Source organism: Bolinopsis microptera, chromosome 2 (assembly GCF_026151205.1).
Source record: "Bolinopsis microptera isolate Bmic1 chromosome 2, MBARI_Bmic_1.0, whole genome shotgun sequence".
NCBI classification, from domain to species: Eukaryota; Metazoa; Ctenophora; class Tentaculata; order Lobata; family Bolinopsidae; genus Bolinopsis; species Bolinopsis microptera.
In genome coordinates, this window is record NC_087073.1 from 3,254,811 (window position 1) to 3,269,856 (window position 15,046).

The 15,046-nt window shown below is 40.8% G+C and overlaps 1 protein-coding gene across 2 annotated transcripts; it reads right to left on the reverse strand.

Moving 5' to 3' along the window:
- Positions 1-4,559: 4,559 nt before the first annotated feature.
- Positions 4,560-14,741, reverse strand: LOC134826692 (transient receptor potential cation channel subfamily V member 5-like). Of its 2 annotated transcripts, none has more exons than XM_063839179.1 (13): positions 14,574-14,741; positions 14,106-14,259; positions 13,792-13,941; positions 13,352-13,682; positions 13,041-13,216; positions 12,601-12,861; positions 11,903-12,049; positions 11,574-11,791; positions 11,185-11,376; positions 6,957-7,123; positions 6,678-6,804; positions 5,308-5,401; positions 4,560-5,113 (listed from the first exon to the last, which is right to left on the reverse strand). In XM_063839179.1, exons 1-13 carry the CDS (start codon positions 14,708-14,710, stop codon positions 4,844-4,846), a joined length of 2,424 nt encoding a protein of 807 aa, XP_063695249.1. In that variant the 5' UTR covers positions 14,711-14,741; the 3' UTR covers positions 4,560-4,843. The 2 variants fall into 2 exon arrangements, with proteins under 2 accessions (XP_063695249.1, XP_063695248.1); XM_063839178.1 differs by having other exon boundaries at positions 4,561-5,125; positions 14,574-14,736.
- Between the last annotated feature and the right edge of the window lie 305 nt (positions 14,742-15,046).

Consider the following 15,046-nt stretch of genomic DNA (forward strand, 5'->3'; position numbering starts at 1 on the left):
TAATGTTATTCTTCAAACAGTAGACATAGAACATGGCCACGAGAGCTAACCTAGAAATGATGGTGAGGAGGAACCCAAGGTAGAGGAACATAAGCTGGAGATTGATAGGGATCACCCCGAACACCCTGACCTCCCTCACTAGATCGTAGCTAGGTCTAGAACAGTACCTTCCGGCCTCTTCGTCAGCACACAGAGCTAAAGGTAGAGCAACAACAGTGAAAATGAGGGAGACAAGTCTGATGACATCATTTGGAGTAACACTGTTGTGGCTTATCTCTGTGGTGCAAGTGATGCTTCCCACAGTTCCTATTGTCCTTATTAGCCAGCCTTGGTCTTTTGTTAGGGCGCATACTTGGAGGATAAGCTGAGGACAGTTTTCCAACATCACCTGAAATCAAACAATTGATATGAGGGAGAATGCATCACCAAATAAACTAACTTTATACCCAAAATATTGACAAAAAATTATTATTAATGACGAAGTTGTGCTTAAAAACAGACTGGCTGCAAACTTTATAATCTAGAAACCTACCTCTAAGCGCCGGACGTAACAATAGTGAGAGTACTTCTGTCCAATATTGGGTATTTCCTGATTCCTGTGCATCAGCATCTCCATCACATCTATCAAGATCCCCATCTGCAACAAACACAAAATATTGAACATCACGTGCGCGGGAGAATCCCAGCAGTACGGTGCGATTGTTCGCAGGAAGGGTCGCCCAGTGATCCTTTTTTTATCCAAACTGAAGATATTTTTAGCAGGGTTTACGAACCGTACTCTTCCAAACCGGTTGCTCTGGGTGATGTAGTTACCGTATATCAGGGGCACGATCACAAAGAAGAGCATGAGAGCTCCCACATCAGGATCATTCCCCCGGTAGAGTGTGTCTAGTGCTACGTAGATGTCAGTGAGGATGTCAGCACAGTAGAGGATGCTGCTGGCCACCAGGAACACTTGACGGTGGAGAGGTAGAACAGTGCAGTGGTGACCACACACTCCTTTGCTTACTCTCTCTAACATTCCTACTTCAGCTTCCAGCTGGGATACGATCATATTAATGTTCTAGATTGTCGCGAAATTACATTTTGTGTTGAAATTATACAGAAAAACTGTGCGTTAAACTTTAAAGCACCAAAAAAGGTTCAAGTATTGAGTATTCGCCACTTGGTATTGCAATCATTCCAACTGAAAAGTGACAGCACCGTTTGGTGGAACTAATGGCACAAAAACTGTAACAGAACACTGAGAACCTACACGGATCAATACGAATAGTAATACAAAATGAGCTCCTTTCAAGTGTCAACTCTATGTGTTAAGTGTTATAAATGTACAATAAAATGAGGAAAAGGCTAAGAGTACGGGAAGAGCATTGCTGAATATGCAGCATGTACACCAAGGAGTACAGCTCTTACTAGTTGGAGAGCAGAGGCTGTATTATAATTGCAGTGTGTACAGACACTTGCCTTACGACTCCTAGTACTAGCTCTGACTAACTAACAATGCCGTCCACACTCCACAACAACAGTCTTCAAAGTAGTTTGACATCACGATCTCAATATGAATTTAGTTGACGTAAATGTAGTTATACAGTCAGTATGAAACTGAATACAATACCACTATCTTACAAAATACAACAATCTGAACAGCTTCGTAATGGAACCAGCTGCAGAATTGTGGGTTAAGCTGTAGCGGCTCCCGCCCAACTGCTCCGCCATTATTTAATCATACCGAATATGGGTATAATGAGCTCATTAAGTAATAAAATGTTTCTATTGCCATTGCGAAATCTAACTGAACGACATGGAACGTCAGTTTAGAACGTATAACCGATCAAATACGTACATACAATTATATACATAGAATACGGTACTTAATACGTACATCCAAGTGAAATTCCAACCTAATGTGCAAATTGAAAGTGCTGGTGATTATTTAATTGCCCGTGGTTCTACTACGGACAATAGCATAGCTACACAGTACACATATTTGTCTTTCTTATTTGAAATTAATCGAGAAATGTTACTTACAATGCACTGCTAAATCATTGATTTTAGTTGTACTTACTATATAGTAATAGAGTAGCGGATTTGCGATGCAAAAGAGATGGTACAGTTTAAAAAGTGTTCCGTCATAGTTATTAACAGAGCGTTTCATCAGGTCGATGGCAAAAATAGCAGAAAATGAGGTAGGAGACCTGAACGGATGCCGATACCTGCGGATGAGATACACGGAACAAAGTCAGGAGCTCAGTTTCCTGGCAAAGTGCGAGAAGGGCATCAGGAACACTCTCCGGAGGGGTTCTGTGTTTGCAAGGAGGATGAGCACTGCTGCTACCAGCGGCTTTCCCATGAAGATTACTATTAGGAAGGTGGAAAGAGCTGCTGATTTTAGGTGGGTATGCGTGTGATTGGGGGGGGGGGGGGGGTGATCAGCATTTTATCAAATTACTTTTTATTTACTTCAATAACTCTAAGGGATCGTTTGAACAATTATTAACCCTCTCGTAAGCCACCTTAACTTTAAGCAATAATCTTAAAATGATCGAACTTTTATCAGCAGCTTATCACACACACCCATTAATACCAGCCACCCCAGCCACTAAACCCCTCCCTTAGTGAGAGTTTCAGCAGCAGCGAGGACACGGACTACGACGAGATCAGCAGCTCGGACAGCAACTCATCCAGTAGCTCCAGTAGCCAGGAGAGTGTTGGGCACGGCAGGAGGGTGCCCAGGATGGATAGACTCGTCTCCATCCTCCCTGCTCGGGTTATCCAGAGACTGAGGTCTCAGAAGTGGAGAAACTGGATAATTAAGGTTTTGTTAAGTAGCAAGAAGTTATTTGTACTTTGTTTTATTACACGGTTGATACGCATAAAATAACAATTAAGGTTGTCCAGCTATACCTTTTATTCACTGATTTAATGATCAATTCTCTAACAGCATTAACAAAACTCCTCCTCAGATAAACGAGGCAGAACGAGAAATGGACATACCCGAAGCACCCGCAGACTCACAGTGATACCCGCAGACTCACAGTGATACCCGCAGACTCACAGTGATACCCGCAGACTCACAGTGATACCCGCAGACTCACAGTGATACCCGCAGACTCACAGTGATACCTACAGACTCACAGTGATACCTGCAGACTCACAGTGATACCCGCAGACTCACAGTGATACCCGCAGACTCACAGTGATACCTACAGACTCACAGTGATACCCGCAGACTCACAGTGATACCCGCAGACTCACAGTGATACCCGCAGAGTCACAGTGATACCTACAGACTCACAGTGATACCTGCAGACTCACAGTGATACCTGCAGACTCACAGTGATACCTACAGACTCACAGTGATACCTGCAGACTCACAGTGATACCTGCAGACTCACAGTGATACCCGCAGACTCACAGTGATACCCGCAGACTCACAGTGATACCCGCAGACTCACAGTGATACCCACAGACTCACAGTGATACCCGCAGACTCACAGTGATACCCGCAGACTCACAGTGATACCTACAGACTCACAGTGATACCTACAGACTCACAGTGATACCCGCAGACTCACAGTGATACCCGCAGACTCACAGTGATACCCACAGACTCACAGTGATACCTGCAGACTCACAGTGATACCTACAGACTCACAGTGATACCTACAGACTCACAGTGATACCTACAGACTCACAGTGATACCAACAGACTCACAGTGATACCTACAGACTCACAGTGATACCTGCAGACTCACAGTCACAGTGATACCCGCAGACTCACAGTGATACCTGCAGACTCACAGTCACAGTGATACCCGCAGACTCACAGTGATACCTACAGACTCACAGTGATACCCGCAGACTCACAGTGATACCCGCAGACTCACAGTGATACCTGCAGACTCACAGTGATACCTACAGACTCACAGTGATACCCGCAGACTCACAGTGATACCTACAGACTCACAGTGATACCCGCAGACTCACAGTGATACCCGCAGACTCACAGTGATACCCACAGACTCACAGTGATACCTGCAGACTCACAGTGATACCTACAGACTCACAGTGATACCTACAGACTCACAGTGATACCTACAGACTCACAGTGATACCTACAGACTCACAGTGATACCTACAGACTCACAGTGATACCTGCAGACTCACAGTCACAGTGATACCCGCAGACTCACAGTGATACCTGCAGACTCACAGTCACAGTGATACCAATGGGTCTCAACCACTCAATGTGTCTAGAGCTCCGGGAGCTCTTGATAGTTTCATAGTGCCTCTCAACCAATGCGACTGAAGACAATCAACCGAGATAAGTTTAGAGCGCTAAAAGGCTCAAAGGATGAAAGAAGCCATTCAGGGAAGAACAAGGTTTCATTATGCGAAAAGAATAAAGACTGATGACTCGGACTTGTAAATTGAGCTCCAGCCTTTTTTTGTGATTCGTCATTTGAAGACTTCTGGTTCTTACTGAATTATGAATGCCATTTTTATACGAATGTCAACTTTTCGTTTAAGAGTTGAATAAAAGTAAAACAACTTATATTTAGAAATTCAGACATGATATTGATAAAATATAATGATGATATTCTCTTCTCAAATAAGATATGCGAGCTCACTTCTATAAAAAGCGTCAAAACTTATGAAATTAAATAAACAAATAAAATTGTCCGTCAGATAAACGTTTGTACAAACAACCGAGGTGCATGCCTATTGCAATTCTGCTGCCCATATCTTCTCATTCCCAAAACCACAAATATCATATTTCACTCTGCAATAAAATCAAACGTAGTCAACAGTTCCTGTCATTGACCTTTGTCAATGACTGAGCTCACCTTTTCCCGTCCCCCGATGATCTCGGACCACTTCTACTCCTTCCCCCACTCCTCTTCCCACTACTACCACTACCCTGACCCAATCCCTTTTTAAAGTTACTCTGAGCCTCCAGCACTCGAGTCAGTTGTCGGACACTTTCCTGGAGTTTGCTGATTTCCTCCCGCTGAGTGACCACCTGTTCTGCTACAAGGGACTTCATCTCGTGGATAACTTCCTCTTTCCATCCGTCCAGATCAGATTGTACCGTCTTTACTAACTCGAACGTCTGACATGAAGTCTAATTACACATTAATCATGTGACATGTTCATGTCACGTGTCGTATTAACATCATTATATAAGATTCATACCAAGAAAATAAAGTAAAGCTTTAAAAGTGTTTGTAGGTGCTGCCTATGTTAAAACCTAAAAGACTAAATATGCTGTCTCAAGTTCGTAATAAGATAAGTGGTAATAAGTACCTGTTCTGTGAATTTTTTGACCTCCCCTTCCTCGTCCTCATCTTCATCATCATCGTAGTAAGCTTCTAGTGGGGCACACTTCTCTTTCAAATACCTGAGTGAGATAACTTTAATAATATGAACTGAAAGATTCGGATAACACAAATAATTAGTGGTGATCGCGATGATAAAGTGCAAGTTTATGATCTCTACCAAGTCTCTAAAAGTCTGCAACAGTCTGCAACATTCTTTTTAATGCCAAGTCCCTGGTCACATAACCAAACATCGTATGTTCAAAAAACATAGTTTTGAGATAATCGAACGTTTCGCAAATATTCGCTGCACTTGAGCTGCAGAGTTTTGCCGCACTGATAGTTAAATGTTGCCTCCAGTTGAGAAGGATATGATCATTCCTTTTCTCTATTTGTGACAGGGAAAATTAATCGTACGTGGTGACCGTGACCACGGTTAAACTGTTAAAGTAATGAAAGGTTCCTTTGTGCTAAAATCCGTTGTTAAATTAATTATAAAGAATTATTCAAAAAGCAAATTAACATCCTGTTTTCGCTCTTTTGAGTGGATCGATCATATAATTGATGTTTTGGGACAAAGTGAGAGTCTCCACTCAGTTTTTCAAACAAATAGTTGGAAAAACTGAGTGGAGACTTTCTCTTTGTCGACCCTATGGAGCGGAAACAGCGAAGATATCTGGTTTGAGATTAATCTCAAGCAGATCTGTGCTATTATAAGTGAAATATAATTATTCTGGGCGGATAGTTCAAGGCCAGCAAAAGTAGAAGTGGCACTGGACAGGAGACCCGGATATCTGCCGTAAAGCTCTTTGAGAAGGTTCCCCTAGAAATGGAGTGTGGCTCCACAGTCAGAGTGAACATTTTCGGTGGTAAGAACTGCAATTGGTATAAAGGTCAGTGGAGTAGCATACAGCACAAAAGATATCCTAAAGATGAAAGTCAACATTGGATTGGAAGATTTGGCAGCAAATGCCCCCGAAGAAAGATCTGAAAAATGCAATCGACAAACTGGAGTACATGGACTAAAAAGGGAAAGAGGAGGCGCTTCGGAAATTATAGGACTTGAAAAATATCAGAACTTAGATGTTGGCCTAAAACTCGGACTAACTAAACGTGTAGACGATAAAATATCGTGCTTTTAAATATCGTATTTTGTCATATTTTTATTATAAGATTATCCGCATTAAAAATTATCATTCAGCCTATATTACTTGTTAACGAATGTGACAAATTATGCAAAAATGTCCCAACAATTTCATCCATTTTTAACTGAGGTGAGGTCCCTAAAATGCAAAAATCTAAATTTTGAAAAAAGGACATACCATGATTGTGACCAGCGAAATGAGTACATGTGATCACCTGAGAAACTTGCGTTTCCTGTTGTCTGGTAAGCTACTCTCGATGTTGCAGATGATAGTGGCTCTCTCCAGTAAAGCCACCTCCGCTGCGTTATCAAACACTCGTTGGAACGTGTCAGACATCAGAGCTGGAAATTAGGGACGTTTTTTATCCTTTTATTTTAAATTCTTGATTTCTTGATTTTTGCCTTCTATTCGCACAGCTGTGGAGCAGGGGGCCAAAAGTAGATATTGTGACTTACAGTGTGTACCGTGACTTACAGTGTGTACTGTGACTTACCGATAAACAAGTTCAGTATAATGATTGCTCCCACTAGCAACCAATAACAAACAAGAAAGTCAGTCCAGCTGACTTCTGGCTTAACTATTACTGTAGTTTCACCAACGGGTATGTCGAATTTTAAATTCGTCATTTCTTCGTAACCGTAGTCGTCCACTAGCAACATCCTGAAGGAGATTAGGTTTACTAGGTGATACAAGGTGTTACTATGTGTTACCAGGTGTTACCAGGTGATACTTTTCAGTAAGTCACCACAATATTTCCAAGGAAATATTAAATTTGTAAAACGACTGGCGGAGTAGAATTGGCTGGGAACCTACAGTAGTATTAGTAATACGGAGCAAGCTGATTACTGCTACTTTTTTGGCGCTCGCTTGAAAAATTTTGGATCATCCCCCCCCCCCCTCCGTAATCAACCGTAATCAAGACCGAACCCCCCCCCCCCCCCTATATTACGTAACCAAGGTTTGACCCCCCCTCCCCCCCCCCCCCCCCCCGTAATCAACCGTAAGCATTTGAAAACCCCCCCCCTCGGCTGATTACGGAATATGTGAACGACCCCTTATCCATTCTAATTTATATTGAGAAACTTCTTAATTTGAGTCTTTGGTTGAAGAATAAATGTCTAGTGTCTATAAGTGGTTGAATTGAGAGCGTTATACAGATAGGTATAAGAAGGTTGTGTTTTGCTTAGAATAAAGAATGAAAGCACGGCTTGGGAGAAGCTGTTTCACATGACTGTTCTGAACTGTGTTATATATTATATATTAATTATAATATTACATTATTTTAAGAGGTGCACGGAGGACAAAAATTGATCAAGTTTCGGCACTCATTTTACTCATTTCAATCTCTGCATCGAACCAGAAATCGAGATAAGTAATCTAGGGAAAGCATTTATATTCTATACTCTTGTGGGCAACCCAAGTCCAGTCTATTGAATATGGACTAGGATTAAGTAAGCAAAGGTTTTAAGGGCCGGGCATACACCAAAACAATGGTTAGTGCCGTCCAACCCAAATGACCTCATAGGCAGTTCAGTGACTATCTAGCGCACCGTTTCCACATCAAAAAACATTATTTTGAGAATACCCATTTTTGTAATCGAGCATTTCCTGGTTAAGAGTGGAATTTTCGGAAAAACACAATTTGTTTCATGGAGAAGCTATAAGTTAATCATTTCTTGCGGTATCGGATTAAAATTTTGCTCGCCGTTTATTCACATCTATTTCAAGGTGTGTGTAAAATCTTGATATCGTATCTAAAAAGGCTGGTGTGTTATAAATTTTTAAAGTCAAAAAGCTAAAATTGTCCTTTTCAGGCTTATTTTAACAAAAAGTCAGTCAGGGAAGAACGGATTGATTTGATACTTGACATTAAATTGTTCTTTGAATTCTGGCGCAGTTTTTGGTGCCCTCAAAAATGTTTTTACTCATTTATCTTCAGATCTATTGGACCTCAAAGCCAAACAACAAATTTAGGCACATTTTTCGTTTTTAATATTTACTGATTTTTCTAAAATTTTGATAGGAATGTGCTAGTGACTTTGTGAAGGGCGCAAAATAACCGCAACTAGCACATTTATATATATGAGTTATGAACAACAAAACACCCTAAAATGCTTCCCTTTGAAGTTATGGGAGAAAATTTGATTTTTTATCTGCAAAGCCAAAAAAATCACATTTTCTCCCATAACTTCAAAGAGAAGCTCGCAAGCACGCACGCTCGCACGCTCGTACGCTCGCAAAGCTACCATATCAAAAAAAACCTGGGACTTGACTAATGAGTTGAAGGAAAATGGCGTAGCTCATTTAGAGATCAAAAATGAGACCCTTAACATCGATATTGCTATCAGTTTCATACACAAATCTTTAGAGGAGACATTAAATGATCTGCCCGGCTTGCAAGAGGTAATGAATAACAGAAACAAATGAAACTGGTCTAAAACGAGAGGTATCCTGATGAGTAACAAAGCGTTTAAACAAAGAACAGTAGCAATTCTTATAGCTGGATCAGTTTTCGTTATCTTAGCTTTGATTGATTTTATATTTAAATTGAAGGAGAAGTCGAAAATTATGGTAAGATTGGTGAGATGTATTTTTCCTGTCATGAACATGATAATGGGAATGTTTATTCTGAGCGAGGAAATCGCTGCAAATCTAATACTAAGAGGTGTTGTGTCTGGTTTTTATGATCTTTTTCTTGCTTTTTACAGCTTTTCAGGTCGTTTGCACCAGACAACGATGACTTTCCTGAAGTTTTATCAAGAAACAGTTTACTCATTTCAATGCTTCATACTATACAAGCCATTCGTTTTCAGGGAACACAAAAAAAGGATTGAAAAAATCTTATGTTTTGCTGTTTTCGTTCAGCTGGTTATGATTTATGTACCCTTAACAATTTGGCAGTTTTAAGCAGTTTACCTTAAGGCAGGTGGGCGCTGTGATGACTTCGGATGGCACCTCAACATTATGTCCGTGATAGAAACAACACTGCTCCTTCTGGGCTATGCCGGGTCAGCAATACTCTGCATCATCTACATAGTGGGCTACTACCACAACTCTACAAAAGACGTGGGCAGCAACCAGAGAAGGAATCTCAAGCAGTGTCTTCTAACGAGTTCGGTGGAGATAAGCTTTGACTTGGGGATACTTTGCTACCTTTTCTGGAATAGAATCCAGGATAAGGGTGCACTAATGTTCGGTGCCTTACTTAATGGAGTTACTTCTGATTGCGAAATTAGCGCTACCTTAATCTTGGGAGGTATTTATAAACTTCCTACCAGTGCACTGAAGATTCTCTCCATACAGATGTTTCTGCAAACCATTGTTAGAGTCGCACTGCCAATTCAAAATCGATACACGCGTAGAAAGGTTAGGTTACAGATATGACAATAATACCAGGATACTGAACAACAGATGCCAAACTTTCGTAACTCTGATGCCCAACTTCGACCCCGGTCACCGACCCCGAACTTATAAGCGCCCCGAACTTGAACATTTGTTATATGTTCCATAGTTATAATTTTTTCGTTTTGTTGTTCACTGCTGAGCTTTTTATTGCAATTGTTTAATAATAATAGTTTTTCATTTCAAGATGTAATTGTAATATTGCTTTTTCGCTTCAATAAATTTCTATTTTTATTTAAAATTTTAAAAGGAAATGCCTACGGTTGATGGAAATCTAGCGTCCGCTAACCGGCGCAATTCTTGTTCGTTTTGTTGTTCACTCCTGAGCTTTTTATTGCAATTGTTTAATAATAATAATTTTTCATTTCAAGATGTAATATTGCTTTTTCTCTTCAATAAATTTCAAGTAGAATCTGTTATTCTTTGAATAATTCACAATTCGAATTACTTATAGCACGTTACATAACGTGTTCATCCATAAATTAAAACGAATTATGGGCAGTTTCTAAGAAGCCGGACCACTGAGGTTAGACTTTAGGGTAGATTTTAAGGTAGATTTTAGGTTAGATTTTATGGTAGACTTTAGGGTGGACTTTAGAACAGAGTTGAATATGCCTCTTCAGAAAAGCTGAATGATCATTAGTATAATACAATATTATTTGTAGATAATATTGGTCTATCATTTGGTCGATAAGAGAAAAAATGACCTAAATTTACCTCGGTTGCTAGAGGACTGATTGCGGTTGCTATGGTGGTCATGGTAACGTAAAAACTTGAGAAGTCACCATTAAACCTTAGAACTACCAATAAAGTTTTACAGAATGAAGATCAGACAAATATTAATAAAAGGGATTAAAAGTTATCCAAAAAAGAACATCCTTGCAAGATTTTTGAAACACCCTGCATATATTATTTATGTACTATTAGATGGATAAAAACACCACATCACACCAACTGTGGTGTGGTGTGGTGTGGTGTGGTGTGGTGTGGTGTGGTGTGGTGTGGTGTGGTGTGGTGTGGTGTGGTGTGGTGTGGTGTGGTGTGGTGTGGTGTGGTGTGGTGTGGTGTGGTGTGATGTGGTGTGGTGTGGCGTGGCGTGGTGTGGTGTGGTGTGGTGTGGTGTGGTGTGGTGTGGTGTGGTGTGGTGTGGTGTGGTGTGGTGTGGTGTGGTGTGGTGTGGTGTGGTGTGGTGTGGTGTGGTGTGGTGTGGTGTGGTGTGGTGTGGTGTGGTGTGGTGTGGTGTGGCCGTGCTAGGATTATCAATACTTACTACTTTACTAGTTAACAATATAGAACAATGTTACATTTCATAAACGAACCTGAAAACGGTGAAGATGGTTTCTCTGACGCCGCCAAAACTCTCCCCGTCTTTGTGAGAGTAAAACTGATAAAACACGGCGACTGTAGGCACGAAGAAGACAACAAACACAAAACAGATCTTGATTATGTCGTGTATCGTGTTTACTAGGATCACAACAAATGGACCCAGAAAAGAGTACACTCTCACGTACCTGCACATTTTATTTATTATTATTGCTGCTTAAGTTATTGCTATTCTAACGTATATATACAATACGTACGTTTAGTTATATATATATATATATATATATATATATAACAGAAACTTACCACAGGGCACAGATAATTTTATGATATTTGTGGAGATTGAAGAATGTTGTCTAAGAAATCCATTGGGAATTGTATTTACTTGAAAAGTTTGAACCAGATGAGGACGATAGTAATGCACATGAATCTGCTCGTCCATAAAGCAAACTGTTTGTAACTCTCAAGATGCCCCGTTTTCAGACTTTCTCCGTACAGACATGTCAGGACGCAGACTGAAGTGATTAACATGGAAACGTAGCCAAGCCAATCGAACCAGTTCCACGGATCTTGCCGGTATCTCGAGATTGAACTTCGAACTATCTGCGAAGAAGTAACTCTAGTCAGTGATCTGACTTTTCAGTTACCAAACATTTCACATCTAATTCCATCTAAAAGTGCGTAATTCATTTCCTCTCACTCAGCTCTACTCACTTCAGCTTGATTTTGAAGATACTCCTTCTCCTCGGTTAACTTATCAGGTACGTATTGTAAATCTCGCTCGATTTGTTTTGACCTCCATTCTTTGTATCTGCTGTGTGTAGTCTCGCTCTGGTAAACATCCCTGAACTCTTCTATCAGCTGAGAAAGAATGTGGTTTATAAGTTACTTATTTGATTTGTGAAAAATGTATTGTATTCTAGCGTTAATCATATAAGAATATAGACTTACCAAGTAAAGGAAGAGGATAACAGCGACACACACGGAAGCAATAAGACTTACCAAGTAAAGGAAGAGGATAACAGCGACACACACGGAAGCAATGAAACTTACCAAGTAAAGGAAGAGGATAACAGCGACACACACGGAAGCAATGAGACTTACCAAGTAAAGGAAGAGGATAACAGCGACACACACGGAAGCAATAAGACTTACCAAGTAAAGGAAGAGGATAACAGCGACACACACGGAAGCAATGAGACTTACCAAGTTAAGGAAGAGGATAACAGCGACACACACGGAAGCAATAAGACTTACCAAGTAAAGGAAGAGGATAACAGCGACACACACGGAAGCAATAAGACTTACCAAGTAAAGGAAGAGGATAAAAGCGACACACACGGAAGCAATGAGACTTACCAAGTAAAGGAAGAGGATAACAGCGACACACACACGGAAGCAATGAGACTTACCAAGTAAAGGAAGAGGATAACAGCGACACACACGGAAGCAATGTTGGCCCCGTCAGTGGTGGCGGTGCTGTCTCCACTTTTCATCTGCTCCAGTCTCCAAGGTTGGTAGATGAAGACAACACAAGTCCAGGAGGCTAGGTAAACTCCGTAAATCAGCAGGTTTATAAGACACCGGGACTGCCCGAATTTCCTCCATTTTATCTTGATGATCTCCCGTATAGCCGGGTGGTTCATTAGTTTTAGTTCTTTTGCTGATACAATCTGAATCAGAGTCACCGCTTACAATCGCAATTCAACAGATAAAATAATCTACTTTAATTCTAGAAATAACACGAAATATTATAATTGCACCAAACTCTCGACACCACTTAAATTTGTGTCTTATATCAACTGAATGTAGAAAAAAAGTTGCCAAAAAATAACCATTAAATCGCACTCACAGCACCGAGAACGGACATGTTAAGAAAAGAGACCTCGTCTATGTCAGGATCAGGTTCAAGATAGTTAAGGAAGAAGAACTGTTGTCTACTTCCTCGGTTGGTCACGTGGAACTGATCCAAAGCTTTGTTAGCAACAGCCGGCATCTTCTCTACCATGGCACAAAGTGTATGTAGACCTGAGATTGAATAATAAGATCATTAATTGTTATCATATAGCTCTGAGGTTGTATTGGAACTTTGATTACATATTATTGGTTTAAGTTTTAAAACCGATATTATCAAAATATGATAATTTCTCAATGCTTGATTACCAGTTTTATCGATGATCCCAGCCTTGGCTCCAGCCTCCAACAGCTGGATAGCAGCAACGGAGCGGTCCAACTCCGCAGCTAACAAGAGGGGGGTCCTCCCCTTGTAATCCCGGGGGTTCAACCCCGCCCCAAACTCATGCAGCACCTCTATAACCTGAGCAGCATCGTGTCTAGCAGCGTAGTGGAGGGGTGTTTGTAACTCGCCCGCAGTCAGTGCCTCCATAGCAGCTCCGTGGTTTAGGAGACACCTTACTACACTATCATTCTCTGTTCTGCAGGCTATGTGGAGTGGAGTCCTGCCTTGGCAGTCTGGAATGTTTACATGAGCTCCCTGAAAGAGATACGGCTGTTATTTAAAGTAATTTTGAGGTAGTTCAGAGTGTGACGAGGGAGTTCGTAGTACATAGAATGAAGGAAGGATTATGGATTTTATAAATAACCTTGGATAAAAGATAATCTGCCACATCATCACTCCAATCCCTGGCTACTTCGTGTAATAAAGTCTGTCCGATCCTGTCCTGAGCATTAACATCTGCCCCAGCCGCTATCAACTGATCTATGTACTCAAAACTTGCTATCGTGGTAGGATTCTGAGGGATAGAAATGTACAATTTATGTATATTGATGTATAATGTCTTCTTATAACTAAATAAAAGATTATTTTGTTCGGAGTTCAATCCACTATTCATAACAAGTCTACACTAACGGAAATACCAATGATGATACAAACTGTATATTGCAGAAAAATACTCACCTCCGCTAGTTTAAAGAAATAGAAAAGTAGGGCTAAATTTCTGTTTTTAGGGGCACCCCAAGAAAGCTCGAGGAGAGGATCTGCAGCTCCGTCCTGCTCGACTAAGCCCCGACCTTCTGCAGTCTTCTTCCATTTGTGTAGCTTCTTGTAAGCGCTGAGAAGAATAATATAAGATAATTCGTCATAATCTCAAATGTTTAGGAAATTTGAGAGCATACGCGAGCAAACCACCCTAAATCACCGATGCGCGTAATAAAAACACTCGTGCGCACACTATACTGAACAATTAAATTGTGTCCTACCAAGCAGAATTAGCTTCGCGTTTGCGCGTAAGTAAGAGGGACATTGTGGTAATTGATTTAGCTAGTGATGATGTTCTAATAACCATAGCAACCAGAGTATCGAACCAGGGAACCAACAACGAGTGTAGAGTAAGGAGTAAAGTGAGACACAATTGTCCGATAGTACCTGACGTCCGCGACTAAGCGGTTGCTGATAACTTTATCTGGTCGGCGAGTATTCTCCTCAGATAAGCCCAGTTCCAGTTTGTCAAGCTCAGTCAAGGCGGGGTTTATTCTGCCCCTCCCTCCGCTCCTCTTACCCATTCCTACATCTCACAGTACATGCTACTACAAGAGTAGAGAATTGTTAGTGTTTCAAATTTGCATCTAAATTTGCATTGAGATCATAGATTTGCAAAATTCGAGAGTCGCACTCATGATAGAGCAAGTACTTTGAAAAGTCGTTCTATCTTTTAGTTTTTAATTCAGAAATCAGCACTATTTCTGATAAATTGTGTTAAAATGTAGCAGTTCATCACAAGCTACGTTCGTCTTGCTTCTTTCACATAAACTGTATATCAATTGCGTGCCAGAAAGCACGTCTCTATACATGTTACTGTTACATTGCCAAGCATTAACAGATTTTAGAGGATTTTGCAT

Bases quoted from the DNA above. Each gene is read 5' to 3' on its own strand.
- LOC134826692 (XM_063839178.1), bottom strand. From the start codon at position 14,710: ATGGGTAAGAGGAGCGGAGGGAGGGGCAGAATAAACCCCGCCTTGACT. The intron at 13,683-13,791 runs GTTATTTATAAA...TATCTCTTTCAG, and splicing joins CAGATTATCTTTTATCCAAG to GGAGCTCATGTAAACATTCC. The intron at 11,377-11,573 runs GTAAATACAATT...TAAAATGTGCAG, and splicing joins ATCTGGTTCAAACTTTTCAA to GTACGTGAGAGTGTACTCTT.